Source organism: Neopsephotus bourkii, unplaced genomic scaffold, assembly GCF_033783945.1.
Source record: "Neopsephotus bourkii isolate Nb327-2 ecotype Australia unplaced genomic scaffold, CSIRO-AGI_Nbou_v1 NB_1839, whole genome shotgun sequence".
Taxonomy (NCBI): Eukaryota; Metazoa; Chordata; class Aves; order Psittaciformes; family Psittacidae; genus Neopsephotus; species Neopsephotus bourkii.
The window spans coordinates 1-14,460 of record NW_026902312.1 but is presented as its reverse complement, the minus strand read 5'-3'; the positions used below and the strand labels follow the sequence as shown (position 1 = coordinate 14,460).

Here is a 14,460-nt window from a genome sequence, read left to right as displayed (position 1 = left end):
CAGGCTGCGCCGAGGCCCAGGTGGAGCGGTCCTGCAGGCCCAGGTGTGCCAGCATGGCCTCCAGCAGGCTGCGCAGCGCTCGGAAATTCACGGCCTCGACATCGGGCATCCCGATGGCGGCGTCCAGCAGCTGGGTCAAGCTGGTCAGAGCCATGGCTGCCGCTATGGCCGACAACACGAGTCTGACCTGCTGGCGGTAGGAGAGACAGCGGGCAGCGGGCAGCCTGCCTCCTGCTCCCTCAGGGATGTGGCGGCCCCTTCCCTACCGCCGGCCCCCCTGACTCCCGCTCCCCGCGCCCCCCTGTCCTCTACCTGCAGCAACTGTCCCTGGCCCCCACCCTGCCGCGCCTCTTTACCGACCAGCACCGCCCGCTCCTCGATGCCCATTGCCCGAGCCCGTTCTCCACCTCACAGAGGGCGGCGCTGACGAAAACACCCGTTGCCAGGCAACAGCCCGCGGCCCTCTCCCGTCCCGTCCCGTCCCGTCCCGTCCCGCAGCTCGAGCGCACGGGGGACGGTCCCGGGACCGACCCTGCTTCCACCAGCCCCTGCCCATGGAACCGGAGCGCCCCGGGAAGGCGAGCTGTTTGTCTTCTCTTGCTGCCCACCCGCGCCAAGGAGCGGTCTCGATTCCCTTCTCAAACAACGCGCCAGCCCCTGGTTCAGCGCTCCCATAGCCCAACACCGTTAACATGGACCAGAAACACAGCCCCCAGACTGCTCACGACACAAGCAGCTGGGGTCAAAACCCTCCCAGACGGGAACGCAACAGCTCCAGAGATGCCAGCAAGAGCCGGGGGAGCTCAGAGTGCAGCAGCAAAGCAACCCCCAGGGCACCGGGAGACCCCCATGGTAGGAGAGACCCGGCACAGCGCAACATCCAAGGAGGGTAAGAGCAAGAAGAGGAAAATCTGCCAGCTGGAGCTCCTCAGACAAGTAGCACCACGCAGGGATCTGCCAAGGGCGAGGGGCTGCAGGGGGCAGCAAAGCGAGGCGAAGGGAGGCGAGGGCTCGTGGTTCTAGGGGCTCCCAGCTCAGAGCCAACTGGGCCCTGTCCTGCAAATGCAATTAGTGCCGGGGGTGGAGTCAAGCCCCTCGGCGCCTGAGCCCACCCATGGGTGCTCGAGAGTCCTTTGCTGGCTCCCGGTCATCCCACTGCAGGTGGCACTGGGGGGAATCCCAGCTCCTGCTGGAGCCACGTGGGAGCCCAAGACAGGCTGTTAGCTCCATTTTTGCCCCTGAACAGCTCCCCCCAGGTAAAACATCCACGGGGGATGGCTCCGTGGGGACTAAGGTGTCTGGGGAGTGCAGCGGGGTGGGCATGGTCTGCTGCTGGGGAGAGGGGCAGGTCTGGGGGGGCCCCCTTGCCCCATCTGGGGAGAAGGGACGTACACAAACAGAGCAGGTGTGACCTTACACTGCCACTCATGTTATAAAAATTCCGTCTTGGCCATGATCTGATTTAATTAATTTTTTATTACAATTGATTAATATCGAGAGGCAATGAGCAAGCAGCGCTGGGTGCGCCGGGGAGTCTCCGCTCCACCCGAGACGCACACCGAGATTTCCGGGGTACAGTCTCTTATACTCCTCGCTCTTGGGTTTCAGCCAATCCTGCCGTCTCCTTCCCCTGAATATCGACGTGGTTCCTTTTCATTGTTCTCCTCTTGCTGGGGTCTTATCTTCGGGTGAAGAAACTTCTTGAAAAGTTATTGAATTCCTTGGCAATACGTTAACGGGGGATGTCTGTCACAAGCTTAACCACCATCTCAGCCCCCTAAATTCCATTTCTCGTACAGTTACTTTGAGACATTCGAGTAGTTAAAGTACCCCTTAAAGTAACAAAGCGTTTGATTAGGAAGGATTATTTCTTTGTTTCTTCTTCTCTTTCATCATTGTATTGACAGGAACATCTCATAATCTGATCATTCTTATACATTCTACACACGATGCAATGATTTCACGGATTTTGGATTCCACCCAAAGTACAATGACGACAAGAGCACCTAAGTTGCTGACACGAATCATTCCTATATACCTCACACTTACAGGTTATCGTGAAGGCTGTGCCTGTCACAGCCACTGGCCCAGCACTGTGGCATTTGGTTAACGCAGCCTGGTGCATTCAGCACAAACCTCTGTCTCATCTCTTGATGCTCACTTCATCACAGCCGTCTTACAGTCCCACAGACACCTGTACTGCCATTCCTCTCACCTAACTATAGGTAACTGCTGTGTATGTTTCTACATCTAAGCTTGATAGCAGGGCTTCCAGGACAGTTCAAGGGTCTACAGTCTCGGATTGAAGACTGTTGGTTGCACGGTCCACACAGACAGTGAAGTCAACAGCACAGTCTCTTAACAGCCACATATGGGCGGATGACTACAGCCCTTTGGCTTCAACGGGGCAGTGTTAAGCTTTTATTCTGTAGACTTCTGAAGCCAGTGGACTTGAACCCTAGCCTCAGAAGTCCACACACCCTATCTGTGGTGGGAGTTAGCTCTCCTATGCAATTTGAGGCACCAAATGTCCACAGTCTTGGCTGGCCCCAGCTAGCTGATGTCATGGCTTATTGATGAATTAAGGGCTAGGTATGATCTAAATTGGATGCCAGAAGCGGTACAGCCACACGTGTTGCCTTCCTTGACGTAAACACCAAGGAAGCTAACTCCAGCATGAAGCCCTGAAGCCCCTTCCTGCGCTGTGCTCTTTACCAATAGCACTGCAATAGTCACAATCAGAAAGCAAGGGCAACAATACGGGCAAATTCCCTGCTTTTAGCAGGGAGTTGAGAGCTGTCCCTCACCGTGTGCTGCCGCCACCACCCTTCCCCACCCAGGTGCCAATTTGCTGTCACCTTCAGCAGCAACCGAGCATCCTCCTCCTGTTGCTGCTGCTGCTGCACTGCTCAGCTCCCCCAGCCCCACTCTGGGGCCACAGGCTCCCCTAGCAGGGGCCATCGGACCCACACAGGGCTCATGGAGGTGCCAGGGGGAGTGCAGCAGCTCAGGCTGCTCAGCCCCTGGGGATGAGGAGCAGGGGGGTGGCCAGGGGCTGTTTTCAGGTCCTTCAGTGACACGTGGCCAAAGGCCAAGGGCAGATCCCAAGCCAGGGTTCCCCCACTTCAGGCCACACAGGCGCTTTGCTGAGCATCACCATTTATTGCTGCTGCTGGGAGCTACTTCCTCGCCTGCTGGGGTGCCAGGGCACTGGGATTCAGCCGGTGACCGCCAGTCCTGCCCGGCTGCCGGGTTGCTGCATCCATCCTGCGGGGCAGGAGGGGTGGGTGGGGCCGGTGTACCTGGAGAAGGTGGCTCTGGGATGGGGCTGACCTGTGTTCCAGTGGGCCAGTGGTGCCTGGGGCTGAGGGGCAGGGGCCAGCCCTGCGGATGTCCTGCCCCGGCAGCTCTATCTTGTCCTGCTGGAGAGGAGAGAATGGGCTGGCTAAAGCACGGGGCTGAATTCAGCATCCCCAAGCAACCCTCTATACCCGTCTCTCTTGGGGAAACTGAGGCATGGATTCCCCCCAGATGCTCAGCATCACCCTCCCAACCTCAGTCACCCCCACCAGATCCCTTCTTTCTTCATCCCTACCTTGCTGGGGAGCAGGGTGGATGGTTGGAGTGTCTGTGGGGCGCTGGGCTGGACCGGCTGGAGGTGCAGGCTGCGCTGCACTGGGGGTGTGAGGGTACGCTGGCCCCCACACTGCCGTGGCACGGTGGGGTACCTGCATGCAGCCCCGCTCCCTGCAGGATAGGGTATGGGAACACTCAGCACCCAGCACACAACTCAGCACATGTGGCTTCAGTGCCCCTGAGAGAGAGACGGGGCAGCACAGCGGCAAGGCTATAAAACCCCCCAGACTGGGGCAAGCACAGCTGAGCCTCTGTGGCACATCTCTGCTCCCCTGCCCTGCCCAGGGAGCAGAGCACTTTACCCCGACGCAGGGAAGGACTCTCCCTTGCTGGGGCAGGGCCATCACGCACGCCAGGGGTGGGGATGGGGCCCGTGTCCCCTACCTCTGGATTTGCTCCATCTTTAGAACAGGGTGGGATTGTCCAGTGCCGTGAAGGGCCAGCGGTGGAAAGGATGGGATGGGCGGGATAGGCCTGGGGAGGGAAAGAGCCATCAGTGGGTGACAGGGGACAAATGAGCCACCCGGGCTCGTGGCAGCACTCCAAACCCCACAGGCTTGTACCTCACTACATCCCCTACCCGCTGCCCTCAGGGAGGGGTCCTAATCCTCCCACTGACGGGCAGGCCTGTGGAGGGTGCTGGGCACAATCGCACCCTCGCAGGCGGACACCCCGAACCCCATGCCTGGTCTGCAGCACCACCAGCACCCATCTCCCCCCATCCCACCCATGCAGACTCCTGATGCGCCTGTGCTGGGTGGTACTCACGAGCCAGGCACCCGCATGCTGAGTTGGCTGTCACAAGACAGGCACTGGAAATCCACCAGCAGCTGCCTGGGGAGGGGAGAAAGGGCTGGGTGAGTTCAGAAACCTGGGTTTCAGCCTGGTTTATGCCCCACCCCCCAACACCAACGAGGTCTGCAACCTGCTGGCTGGCTACAGAAAGTGGATAGGATGAGGGAGAGTGGTTGGTTGTGGGCTCCCTCCTGGGAAAAAGCTCCACCTCATCTTAGGCACAGGAGAATCCACAGAGGGGAGTGCCCAAAAACCTCCAATGCTGTGGGAACCACTGCCACAGGCACCCAGAGCACCATGGGAACAGGGGATGCAGGCAAGGACAAAGTGGGACCAAGGCGAGCGCTGTCCCTATTGCACTCACTTCCGAATCCCAGCTGCATCGTCAGCTTCCATTGGTGGTGCCCTTCCTTGAGCTGCTCGAGGCTGCTCTTCCAGCGTTCCTCCAGCTCCTGCTGGAATGGCCCCAGCTCCAGGCGATCCAGCTGCAGACAGACACACTCCCTCAGCCAGCGGCTCCGGGATGGGACACTGCATCCCCACGGAAAAGCCAGGAGCAGGAATCCTCAGGAGGATGCTACCTTGGGCCACCAAGTCCCGAAGGTGCCATTTTTTGCGCAGCGGTGATGAGCCGCCCCTCACCTTGGAGGCCATCTCCTCCCGCAGCTGCTGCTGGACCTCGTGCAGCCCCTGCTCCTGGCCTGCCAGCCGGCTCAGCACCTCCTGGTTTCTCTCGTTCAGCAGCTCCAGGCTCGCCTCAAACTGGGCGCGGCTGACTTTGCTTTCCAAGGTGTCTTTGTCTGCTTTCCAGCAACAGGGAAAGGCAGGAGAACGGTGGAGAAAGGATGGAGGTGCAACAGCCAGGGTCAGCTCATTGCAGGGGCAGAGGCAAAAGCACTCCTGCAGGACCACTGTGTTCCTCCCACGGCTCCCGTGGTCCCACTTTCGCCCATCACCCCCATGGGGTCGGTCCCACCAGCCCAAGGGACATGGGGGGAGACAGAGGGACCTGCAGCTGGGCTAGAAATCCTCCCTCCCCCCGGCCAGCTCTCCCACCAAGCTCCCAGGGAAGAAGGGGCGTTTGTCTCCCTGCCCAGGACCCCCTTGGCTGGTGCTTAGGCCCCTTGAGGCCGTACCTCATCCATTCCCAGCTCCAGGTCGTCCTTGTCTGCCTTCTCCTTCTCCAGCCTCTCCACGGACTGCAACAGACCCTTCCAACACAGAAAGCATCCTATGACATTGTGGCAGGAGCACCCCTGCTTCTCCCCCCACGCAGAAGCCTCTGGGAAAGGTACTCTTCATCTCCACAGGGCAAATCGCCTACGGTCCCCAGCCTGGGCTCTGCCTCCAGGAGGCTCTAAGCCCATGGGGATTTCAGCCATCTACCTCCATATCTTTCTGCTGCTGGCGACTGTCTTCCAGGAGGCTCCCCATGACAGAGTTGAGCTTTTCATACTCCCCTTGCATCTGCAGCACGGCAGCCTGGATGCGCTTCAGCTCCTCCTGGTCCTGCTCCAGGGAGGAAAATAACAAGGTAGTGCCAGGCAAGGTGGGGAGGCTGCCCCATGGGGACAGACCTGGCTTACTGGGCCAGTGGCCATAGGCTCCCAGTGCCGGCAGGACATTTGCAGCACGGCTTGAATCTCCCTCTATGCTGCAGACTTCACAAGACAATACGGGGGGCAGCAAGGACCTCCCCCACATCAGACCGAAGCACAAACAGCCGGGCATGGCTCTGGCAGCCCCCTCCCAGGTCCCCCATGCTGCCATCTCCCGACCTGGCTCTCCTGGCAGCTGCAACATAGCCTTGCCGTCTCCTTCGTCGACATGAGGGAGTCCACCAGCCCCTGCAGCTTCTCATAGCACCGCAGAAGCTTCCCCAAACGCATGCTGGTGTCGCTGCTGCACGTGGGGCATCCCGCCTCCTCCTGCCCCGTGTTCTCCATCACTCTCACCTCTTTGAGCTGCAGAGGAGGGAAGAGGAATCACCTCTGAGACGGGACAGATGCAGCCAACAATCCCGGGGCCATGGAGGTTCCGTGGTCCCAGCCAGCCACAGGATGTGGCTGGGAGATCCCCACCAGGAGCACCTCGAAGAGCCAGCGGGTGGTGGGAGCTCCCCCCACGCCTCACCTGCTCCTGCCCCTCCTCGGCCATCTGGGTCACCAACTGATCCAGTGCAGCCTTGCTTATTTGCTGATGCTCTGCCAGGTCCTTCATGTCCCGCTTGACCTGCTGCGGTGTGGACCTGGACAGCGAGATGGGGGCACAGGCAGGCTTAGTCTTCACAAGCTTAGTTGCTCAGGGGGCATCCCTCACCCCCCCAGCATGGGATGCTCCCAGCCCTCCTGGGCTCCCTCGCAGCCCCACAGGGAACGAAACCCCCTCCTGTCCCTGTCCTTTTACCCCAATGGCAGGCTGAGTTGCTCGTCGAGATCTGTTTGCCAGCTGGCTCTGGCCGCCTCCAGTTTGCCAAGGGCACTCTCCAGCTTCCTGATCTGGGAACGGCAGTGGGGGCAGAGTCAGGGCATGGCCCCTGTGCCATCCCAGCACAGGGGCTCTTCAGCTGCCTCCTCCGTGCCCAACTCTCCCAGCATCCCTGCATCTCCCTCGGGGACTTCTTACCTTCCCCTTCTCCTCCTGCAGGTCCCTGGCCACGCCCTGCAGGGGTGACACCTGGGCCTGGAGGTCACCCAGCATGTTGGCAATGCTCTCCTGGCCTACAACAACACGGTCCGAGGGGACACACTGTCAGTGAAGGGGTCTCACCCTGCGGGCAAGGCTCTGAGCACAGCCAGCTCAAGAGCCAACATTTCAAACGCCCCCCACAAGGCTCCCAGAGCTCCCACCTCCCTCCTGGAGGAGCAGGCGCAGCTTCTCCAGTTCAGTCCGCTCCAACCTGGTGGCTTCTAGCTGGGCCACCTGCTCCTTCAGGGCAGCATAGAGGTGTCTGAGCTGCCCAATCTGCTTGAGAGCCTCCACCGTCTCCACGTAGCACTTGTAGGCATTGTGGTAGGCACTGCTGGAGCCCGAGGGCAAGGCCAGCTCTTGCACGTGGGACGTGGCGCTGGGATCAGCGTCGAGTGGGATCTCGAATCCCTGGGCTGTCAGCAAGAGAGTCCCTGCTGCCAGGGGGCCAGCCCGGTGAAGCTCTGTGCTGAGCTGCTCCCCTGAGATGGTGGTCTGAGGGACGGTACACTCCGGCTGTGTCCCCAGGCTGGTGGTCTCGGTGCCTGTGGTCTCCGGCTCTGTTGGCTGTGTCCCCAGGCTGGTGGTCTGCGTGCCCATGGACTCCAGCTGTGTTGGCTGTGTCCCCAGGCTGGTGGTCTGCCTGTCTGTGGACACCAGCTCTGTTGGCTGTGTCCCCGGCCTGATGGTCTGCGTGCCCATGGACTCCAGCTCTGTTGGCTGTGTCCCCAGGCTGATGGTCTGCATGTCCGTGGACACCAGCTCTGTTGGCTGTGTCTCCAGGCTGATGGTCTGCGTGCCCGTGGACACCAGCTCTGTTGGCTGTGTCCCCAGGCTGATGGTCTGCATGTCCGTGGACACCAGCTCTGTTGGCTGTGTCTCCAGGCTGATGGTCTGCATGTCCGTGGACACCAGCTCTGTTGGCTGTGTCTCCAGGCTGATGGTCTGCATGTCCGTGGACACCAGCTCTGTTGGCTGTGTCTCCAGGCTGATGGTCTGCGTGCCCGTGGACACCAGCTCTGTTGCCTGTGTCCCTGGCCTGGTGGTCTGCGTGCCCATGGACTCCGGGTGTGTTTGCTGTGTCCCCGGGCTGGTGGTCTGAACGTCCTGAGACGCTGTCTGCGTCATCGCTCTGGTGCTAGCATCCCTCCTCTGATCTGAGGGAATGCCTGCCTGCTGCTTAGGGACCCTTACAGCTGTCCTTGGATCCTTCAGCCCCACTGAGCTCTCTCTAAATGCCAGCACTGAGCTTGCTCCATGTGGCGTGTCCACGTCTGGAGTGGGAGACTTGGTGGTGGCAGAGCGGTCTCCTTCTTGTTCTCTTCTGGGTCTTCCTCCATCTCTACCTCGTTCTCCTTTGCCTCCCACCAGGCAATCCTCCAGCACATCCCAGTGCACCATGTTGTTGACCTCCTCCGGGTTTGGGTACAGGCCCAGTCTTTCCTTCAGCATTTGCTGGGGAAGGAAGGGATCAAGGGTTTACTCCACCCATGTAGCCTGGGGCATGGTGGGCCCAGCCCACCCTCACACCCAGCACTGCTGGGGACCATGCCCTAGTGCAGAGGGACCGCCTGCACTGGTCCCCCAGGATGCAGCCATCTCCTGTCCTGCAGCAGGATCTGGCGTGCTTGTAACCATACCACATCACTGGCCAGAGTCCTTAGGTTGCCAAGGCGTGGCAGCCGGCCGGCAGCATCCTGGAGGTTCCCCTAAAGTGGGGCAAGGAGAAGGACGGCAGTCAGGACACAGGAGCAGGACTGGACAGAAGCATCTGCAAATTAACTTGGGCGCTAGACAGATGGATGCTGGGCAGGCTTGTGCCGGGGGGGCTGCTGCTGTATTGTACCAGTAGATCTTGACCCTCCTTCCCAGCACCCATGGTACTTTCATGGGTGTTTAGTTAAGAAGCGCCTTAGCGCCACTTGGGTGGACACACACAGTTACCTCTGCCAGCAGCTTGAGCCGCAGGCAGTGCTGCCCGTTCCTGCCCTCCCCGGGGCTCCAGGTAGGGTGGGCTGAGCTCCCATGCTTCCCTTTTGATGCACCCTTCCCACTCTTCCCTCCCGGGGCACCCTTCCCACTCTTCCCTCCCAGTGCCCTTGATACTGGGTGACAGCCGAGGCCGGAGGACAGGGTCCGCAGGGAGATGCGGGGTGATGCAGGGAGGGGAGCAAGAGGCCAGCTTCCTCCAGCAGCAGCAGCTCACCAAGCCAAGCGCCTCCTGGATCATGCGGATTTCTCCTTGCATGCGAGACTGCGCCTCCTTCGTCTGGCTAATCTCCTCAAGGACATCCTGGTAGGCAGACGTGTCCTAGGAGAGGAGGGTGGCAGGCATGAGCCCCACGGGAGGGTCCCTACAGACCAGGAACTTGGTCCCCACCCTGCCCCAGTGGAAGCCATGACACAAACCCATGTCAGCAGGGCTGCATCCAGCCCTGCCTGCCCGTGCTGAGCTCTGTGCAGGAGCGCTGAAGCTGATGCCAAGGGCAAAGAGCCACCCCTGGAGGAGGAGGCGCGTCAGCGGGGGAGCACCCAGGGGACTGGGGAGAGTCTCTACCTCAGAGCTGCCGCTCTCGTCGGTTTGCACCCTGTCCACCAGCTGCCCCACGTCGGCAGCCACAGCAGCTTCGGAGCCGCCGGTGGTGTCCTTGTCCTGCAGCGGGTCCTTCGCAGGCAGCTGCTCACCCGGCTGCTGCAGCTGCTGCCCCGCGGCCGGGCTCCTTGCCCTGCCCCGCTCGGGAAAGTGTAGAGTCCTGCATCTGGGCAGGAACAACCCCAGGTTCCAGTATAGGTTGGGGAACGACCTGTTAGAGAGCAGTGTAGGGGAGAGGGACCTGGGGGTCCTAGTGGATGACAGGGTGACCATGAGCCGACACTGTGCCGTTGTGGCCAAGAAGGCCAATGGCATCCTGGGGTGTATTAGAAGGGGGGTGGTTAGTAGGTCGAGAGAGGTCCTCCTTCCCCTCTACTCTGCCCTGGTGAGACCTCATCTGGAATATTGTGTCCCGTTCTGGGCCCCTCAGTTCAAGAAGGGCAGGGACCTGCTGGAGAGAGTCCAGCGCGGGGCAACTAAGATGATTAAGGGAGTGGAGCATCTCCCTTATGAGGAAAGACTGAGGGAGCTGGGTCTCTATAGTTTGGAGAAGAGGAGACTGAGGGGTGACCTTATTAGTGTATATAAATATATAAAGGGGGAGTGTCACGAGGATGGAGCCAAGCTCTTCTCAGTGGCAAACAATGATAGGACAAGGGGCAATGGGTACAAACTGGAACACAAGAGGTTCCACTTAAACTTGAGGAGAAAATTCTTCTCAGTTGGGGTGACGGAACACTGGAACAGGCTGCCCAGGGAGGTTGTGGAGTCTCCTTATCTGGAGACATTCAAAACCCGCCTGGACACGTTCCCGTGTAACCTTATCTAGGTGTTCCTGCACCGGCAGGGGGATTGGACTCTAACATACTGTGATACTGCGATACTGGGATCTGCTCTGTGCAGTCTTCTTCTCCAAGCCGGGAGGACTGAAGTCCAAGAGGGAGTAGGCATGAAGAGATGGGGGCAAGATGCAGCGGGGCAGGAAGCTCACCCTCTTCTGACGGATCCTACGCCTTCACTTCAGGAACTGGCAGAGCTTTAGGCTCAGGAGCTCCACAGACACCCCCAGGGAGTAGTCGTGCTTTCTAGACAGCCCTCAGGGCTGGCAGAAGCTGCAAGAGCCCTAAACCAGAACGGGGCCACCCCAGCACAGTCAGACAGCAGCCGCAAGGGAAGGACCTTGGGGCAGAAGAGAAAGCACTGAGGTTCAGTGCTGACAGGGTGGCAACCAAGGCCCACGCTGTGTCAGGCCAGGCAGATGCCATGTTGCCACAGAAAATATATGGACTCAGTCAGAGATCAATATGATCAGACCAAAGCCATTTATTACAAAGCCTTAACTCCTTCTATACTATTTCTTACATGCACTTACAGTGGTTTGGCATATTATGATTGGATACATGTCTTGAAGACCCTTAGTGACTACCATATAATCAGGTAAGCACAGGTGTGAGAACTTGACCTCGAAAGCTTGCCAACAGACCACAGTTCTCTTTAACTTTGTTAATTCCAGCTTCTTCTTATCTTGCTTGTTTGGGCTTCCTTGGGCCTCTCATGGCCTTGCTGTATCTTTCAGGATTTATGTACCAATTATCCCTTCTCCTGTGAGAACACTGCCTCCACATTGCCCCCAGGTGATGTTTGGCCATCGTTTGTTTTTCTCTTCCTGTAGGTAGTTGGGGTCTGGCGATCGGAAGATGTCGCACTGTACGAAAAGATAAGACCCCCCTCCGAGTAGCCAATAGGGCCTAGCCTAGGTCGTAAGCAGACGGACGTGACGTTGTAAACCCAGGCTATATAACGCCGTGTTACTCGCCAAGAAACGCCATTTGCCATCCACCACATTGGTGTCCGTGAGCTGATGGCCCGAGCGGCCTGGGGTTGGTCGCCGTGCCGTTCCTGAACCAGGTCGCCACGCCAACGAAGGCAACAAGTGGTGCTGAAACCCGGGAATCGTATGGACAGGTGAACGGCGGCCGGAGCGGCTGGACCAGCTCGGCGGGGAGGACGCTCCCGGACCAACAAGGAGGATGGAAACCCTTGTGAAGGTCGTATCTCAGTTACATAAGCAGTGGGGTATTGATTGTAAGCCCAAAGATTTTACTCTCGCAGTCGCGAGGCTTTTACAAACTGGGGTCATTGACCAGCCAGTGGATATTCTCCACCCTGAGGTGTGGGATAAATGCACTGAAGTGTTAGCCGAGGAGACGATGTCCTCGGGTTGTGGGAAATACCTTAAGTTGTGGGGGAAAGTCGTACAGGCCCTGTGCAAGGCCATGCAAGAGCAGGAGACCTGGAAGGCAGCAAAGAACTGTTTGTGGGCTACCCCGAAACTGGGAGTCGGGGCAGCTACACAAACTCTGCACCCCCCAGACGGTGACGGCGCTACTGAGCCTAAAGATACGCAGAAAGGCGACACGCCTCCCCAGTCCCTGAATCCCGACCCGCCTACGGAGGGACAGGAACGAGCAAAATCCTTTTGGGGTGGGTTGGTCGAGGAGGCCAGGGGCGCCGCGGAGGAGTCCGAGGCAGTTGGGGTTAGCCCGCCGCCCTGTGCGCCCCAAAATGGAGCCGAGCGGAGAGAAGGAGGCGGGGCGAAGATGCTCCTGGCGGGAACAGGGGGGAAGTGCTAGAACTGACAAGTGCGCGTAAGGGGGGGGGGGGAGGGAGGAGAATGAGAAGGAGAACCGAAAGGGGGAGGGGCGCGCGAGCGAGGGGCGGAAAGCCAATCAGAGCGGCCGTCTGGAGAAATGCCATTGTAGGGCAAGCACCCCGGGGAGCAGGGGGCGGGGCGAACCAGGAGGGCGGGGAGAGCCCAGAGGGAGGGAACGGCCCGCCCACAAGAAAAGCGGGCGGGGCCGGAGCCCAGCGAAAAGGCGCGGGAAACCTGAAGTAACCGGTCAGTCGGCTTCCGACTGTGAGTCAGACACTGCCTGGGGCGAGTGGCTCGCAACCGATTCAAACTCAGAGGAGGAGGAAATGGTGGTAAACAAAGTCAAGAGCCAAAGTATTCCCATCGGGACTAAAGAGGAACGGCGAGGGGAAGAAGTCCCTCTCACGGACTGGAAGGAAATAAAGATTTCGTGTGCCGACTGGGCCCCATCAGTCAAACTAGCATTCCCGGTCGGGTGACAGACGGGGGGACAGAGGGTGCGCTCGCCAATAAACCCTAAGGATGTACAAGCAATTGTTAAGGCAATTGCAGATAAAGGGCTTAATTCTGCCATGGTCTTCACCCTCACAGATGGTGTTTTCGGAAGAGACGATATGCTCCCGTTCGATATAAAACGGGAATGGAGGTGGGGATGGGAACAACGATAGAGGCTAGCCCTTACAGGGCGAGGGTATGCCGCTGTTAGAAAAAACGGCAGAGTTAGGTGGTGCCCACTTAAATCCATTAAACCAGACCTCCAGAATAAAACTAATGAAAATTGTGAGTTTCTGTTCACAGGATTAGATCACCGAGAGCCCTCGTAACTCGTACGCCCTGGTGACAAGAGAGGGCGACAAGTCACTAACCATTGCGGCTGTACCCAGGAGCTCCACACCAGCGGACCCTGGGCAACAGCGAAATAGCCCCCAAGGGAGGGGGCTACGATGCCTTTGTCTGATTTTGATTTTGGGGTTTGTTACTATAGGGCAAGTAGAATGATCGTGCTGGTATTACTCTTTGGACCCTGTATATTGAATCGCTTTGTGTCATTTGTGAACAGCCGGCTAGAACAGGTTAACATCATGTTTGTAGAAAGCCACCAACTACTTTAAGAATGTATCTACTCAGTATTACCGCCACTTATCCCAACTTGCCCCAACTTACAACCCGTCCCCTTAATTACCCCTCACTAACCACTTACCCGAAGCCATTAACCACTAACCTGAAGTGCCTCATGCTGTAACATTTTTTATATGTATATGTGTACCCTTTTCTACTTTTCTACTTTTTTACTTTTTACATTAGCCTATTTAATTAAACATAGGGAGGGGGGAAATGTAGGTAGTTAGGGTCTGGCGGTCGGAAGATGTCGCACTGTACGGAAAGATAAGACCCCCCTCCGAGTAGCCAATAGGGCCTAGCCTAGGTCGTAAGCAGACGGACGTGACGTTGTAAACCCAGGCTATATAACGCCGTGTTACTCGCCAAGAAACGCCATTTGCCGTCCACCACATTGGTGTCCGTGAGCTGATGGCCTGAGCGGCCTGGGGTTGGTCGCCGTTCCTATGCTTTGGTGGCGGGGTCAGTGGCAGTGTTTTGGAGAGCACACCCGCAGATGTTCTTCCAACTCCCCTTCCCCACAAAGACTCTGCCACAACTCAGCAGCCCCAGGCAACTCCACAAACGGTGCCTGGCTTTGCAGTGCAGACAAAGTGTTCGAGTGAGGACCAAGACCCTCACGGGCCTTGCCCCTGCAGAACAAGAATGATGCAACACTCACAAAACAAAAAGGCCAGCACAGAAACTAGCATCCCTGGCCTGGCTGGGAGGCACATGTGAGCTTGTTTTCAGTGCCCTGACACGAGAGACTGAGCAGCCCTGCGAACAGGTTGCCCTAAGCTGCCCTTTCGGGATGTTCCACCAACTCAGTCTGGATGAAAGCCATTGCTCTCCTGTGCACGAGAGGAGAGGGCACTCAGCCAGCAAGGGGCTGCTCCGCTCTGCCTGCAGCAAACCATGGGGCCGGCCGTGCAGCACCTGAAGGAAGCATTCCCTTCTGTGCTCTCGGGCAAGGCGGTCAGAAACAGAAGCACGA

General features: G+C 58.5%; 2 protein-coding genes and 1 long non-coding RNA gene across 3 annotated transcripts; all 3 read right to left on the bottom strand.

Annotated features, from left to right (window-relative positions):
* Positions 1 to 3,142: 3,142 nt before the first annotated feature.
* Positions 3,143 to 3,734, bottom strand: LOC133207231 (uncharacterized). The gene is made up of 2 exons (XR_009723993.1): positions 3,596 to 3,734; positions 3,143 to 3,422 (listed from the first exon to the last, which is right to left on the bottom strand). It is a non-coding gene; the product is annotated as an uncharacterized LOC133207231 (long non-coding RNA).
* Positions 3,735 to 4,640: 906 nt separating this feature from the next.
* On the bottom strand, positions 4,641 to 5,422 carry LOC133207230 (glutamine-rich protein 2-like). The gene is made up of 4 exons (XM_061343957.1): positions 5,408 to 5,422; positions 5,074 to 5,331; positions 4,796 to 4,916; positions 4,641 to 4,705 (listed from the first exon to the last, which is right to left on the bottom strand). Exons 1-4 carry the CDS (start codon positions 5,420 to 5,422, stop codon positions 4,641 to 4,643), a joined length of 459 nt encoding a protein of 152 aa, XP_061199941.1.
* A 658-nt stretch (positions 5,423 to 6,080) lies between these two features.
* LOC133207229 (uncharacterized) lies at positions 6,081 to 13,234 on the bottom strand. Its single transcript, XM_061343956.1, has 11 exons — positions 13,175 to 13,234; positions 13,048 to 13,064; positions 9,677 to 9,878; positions 9,326 to 9,430; positions 8,760 to 8,828; positions 7,281 to 8,574; positions 7,057 to 7,151; positions 6,838 to 6,929; positions 6,565 to 6,679; positions 6,243 to 6,395; positions 6,081 to 6,092 (listed from the first exon to the last, which is right to left on the bottom strand). Exons 1-11 carry the CDS (start codon positions 13,232 to 13,234, stop codon positions 6,081 to 6,083), a joined length of 2,214 nt encoding a protein of 737 aa, XP_061199940.1.
* Between the last annotated feature and the right edge of the window lie 1,226 nt (positions 13,235 to 14,460).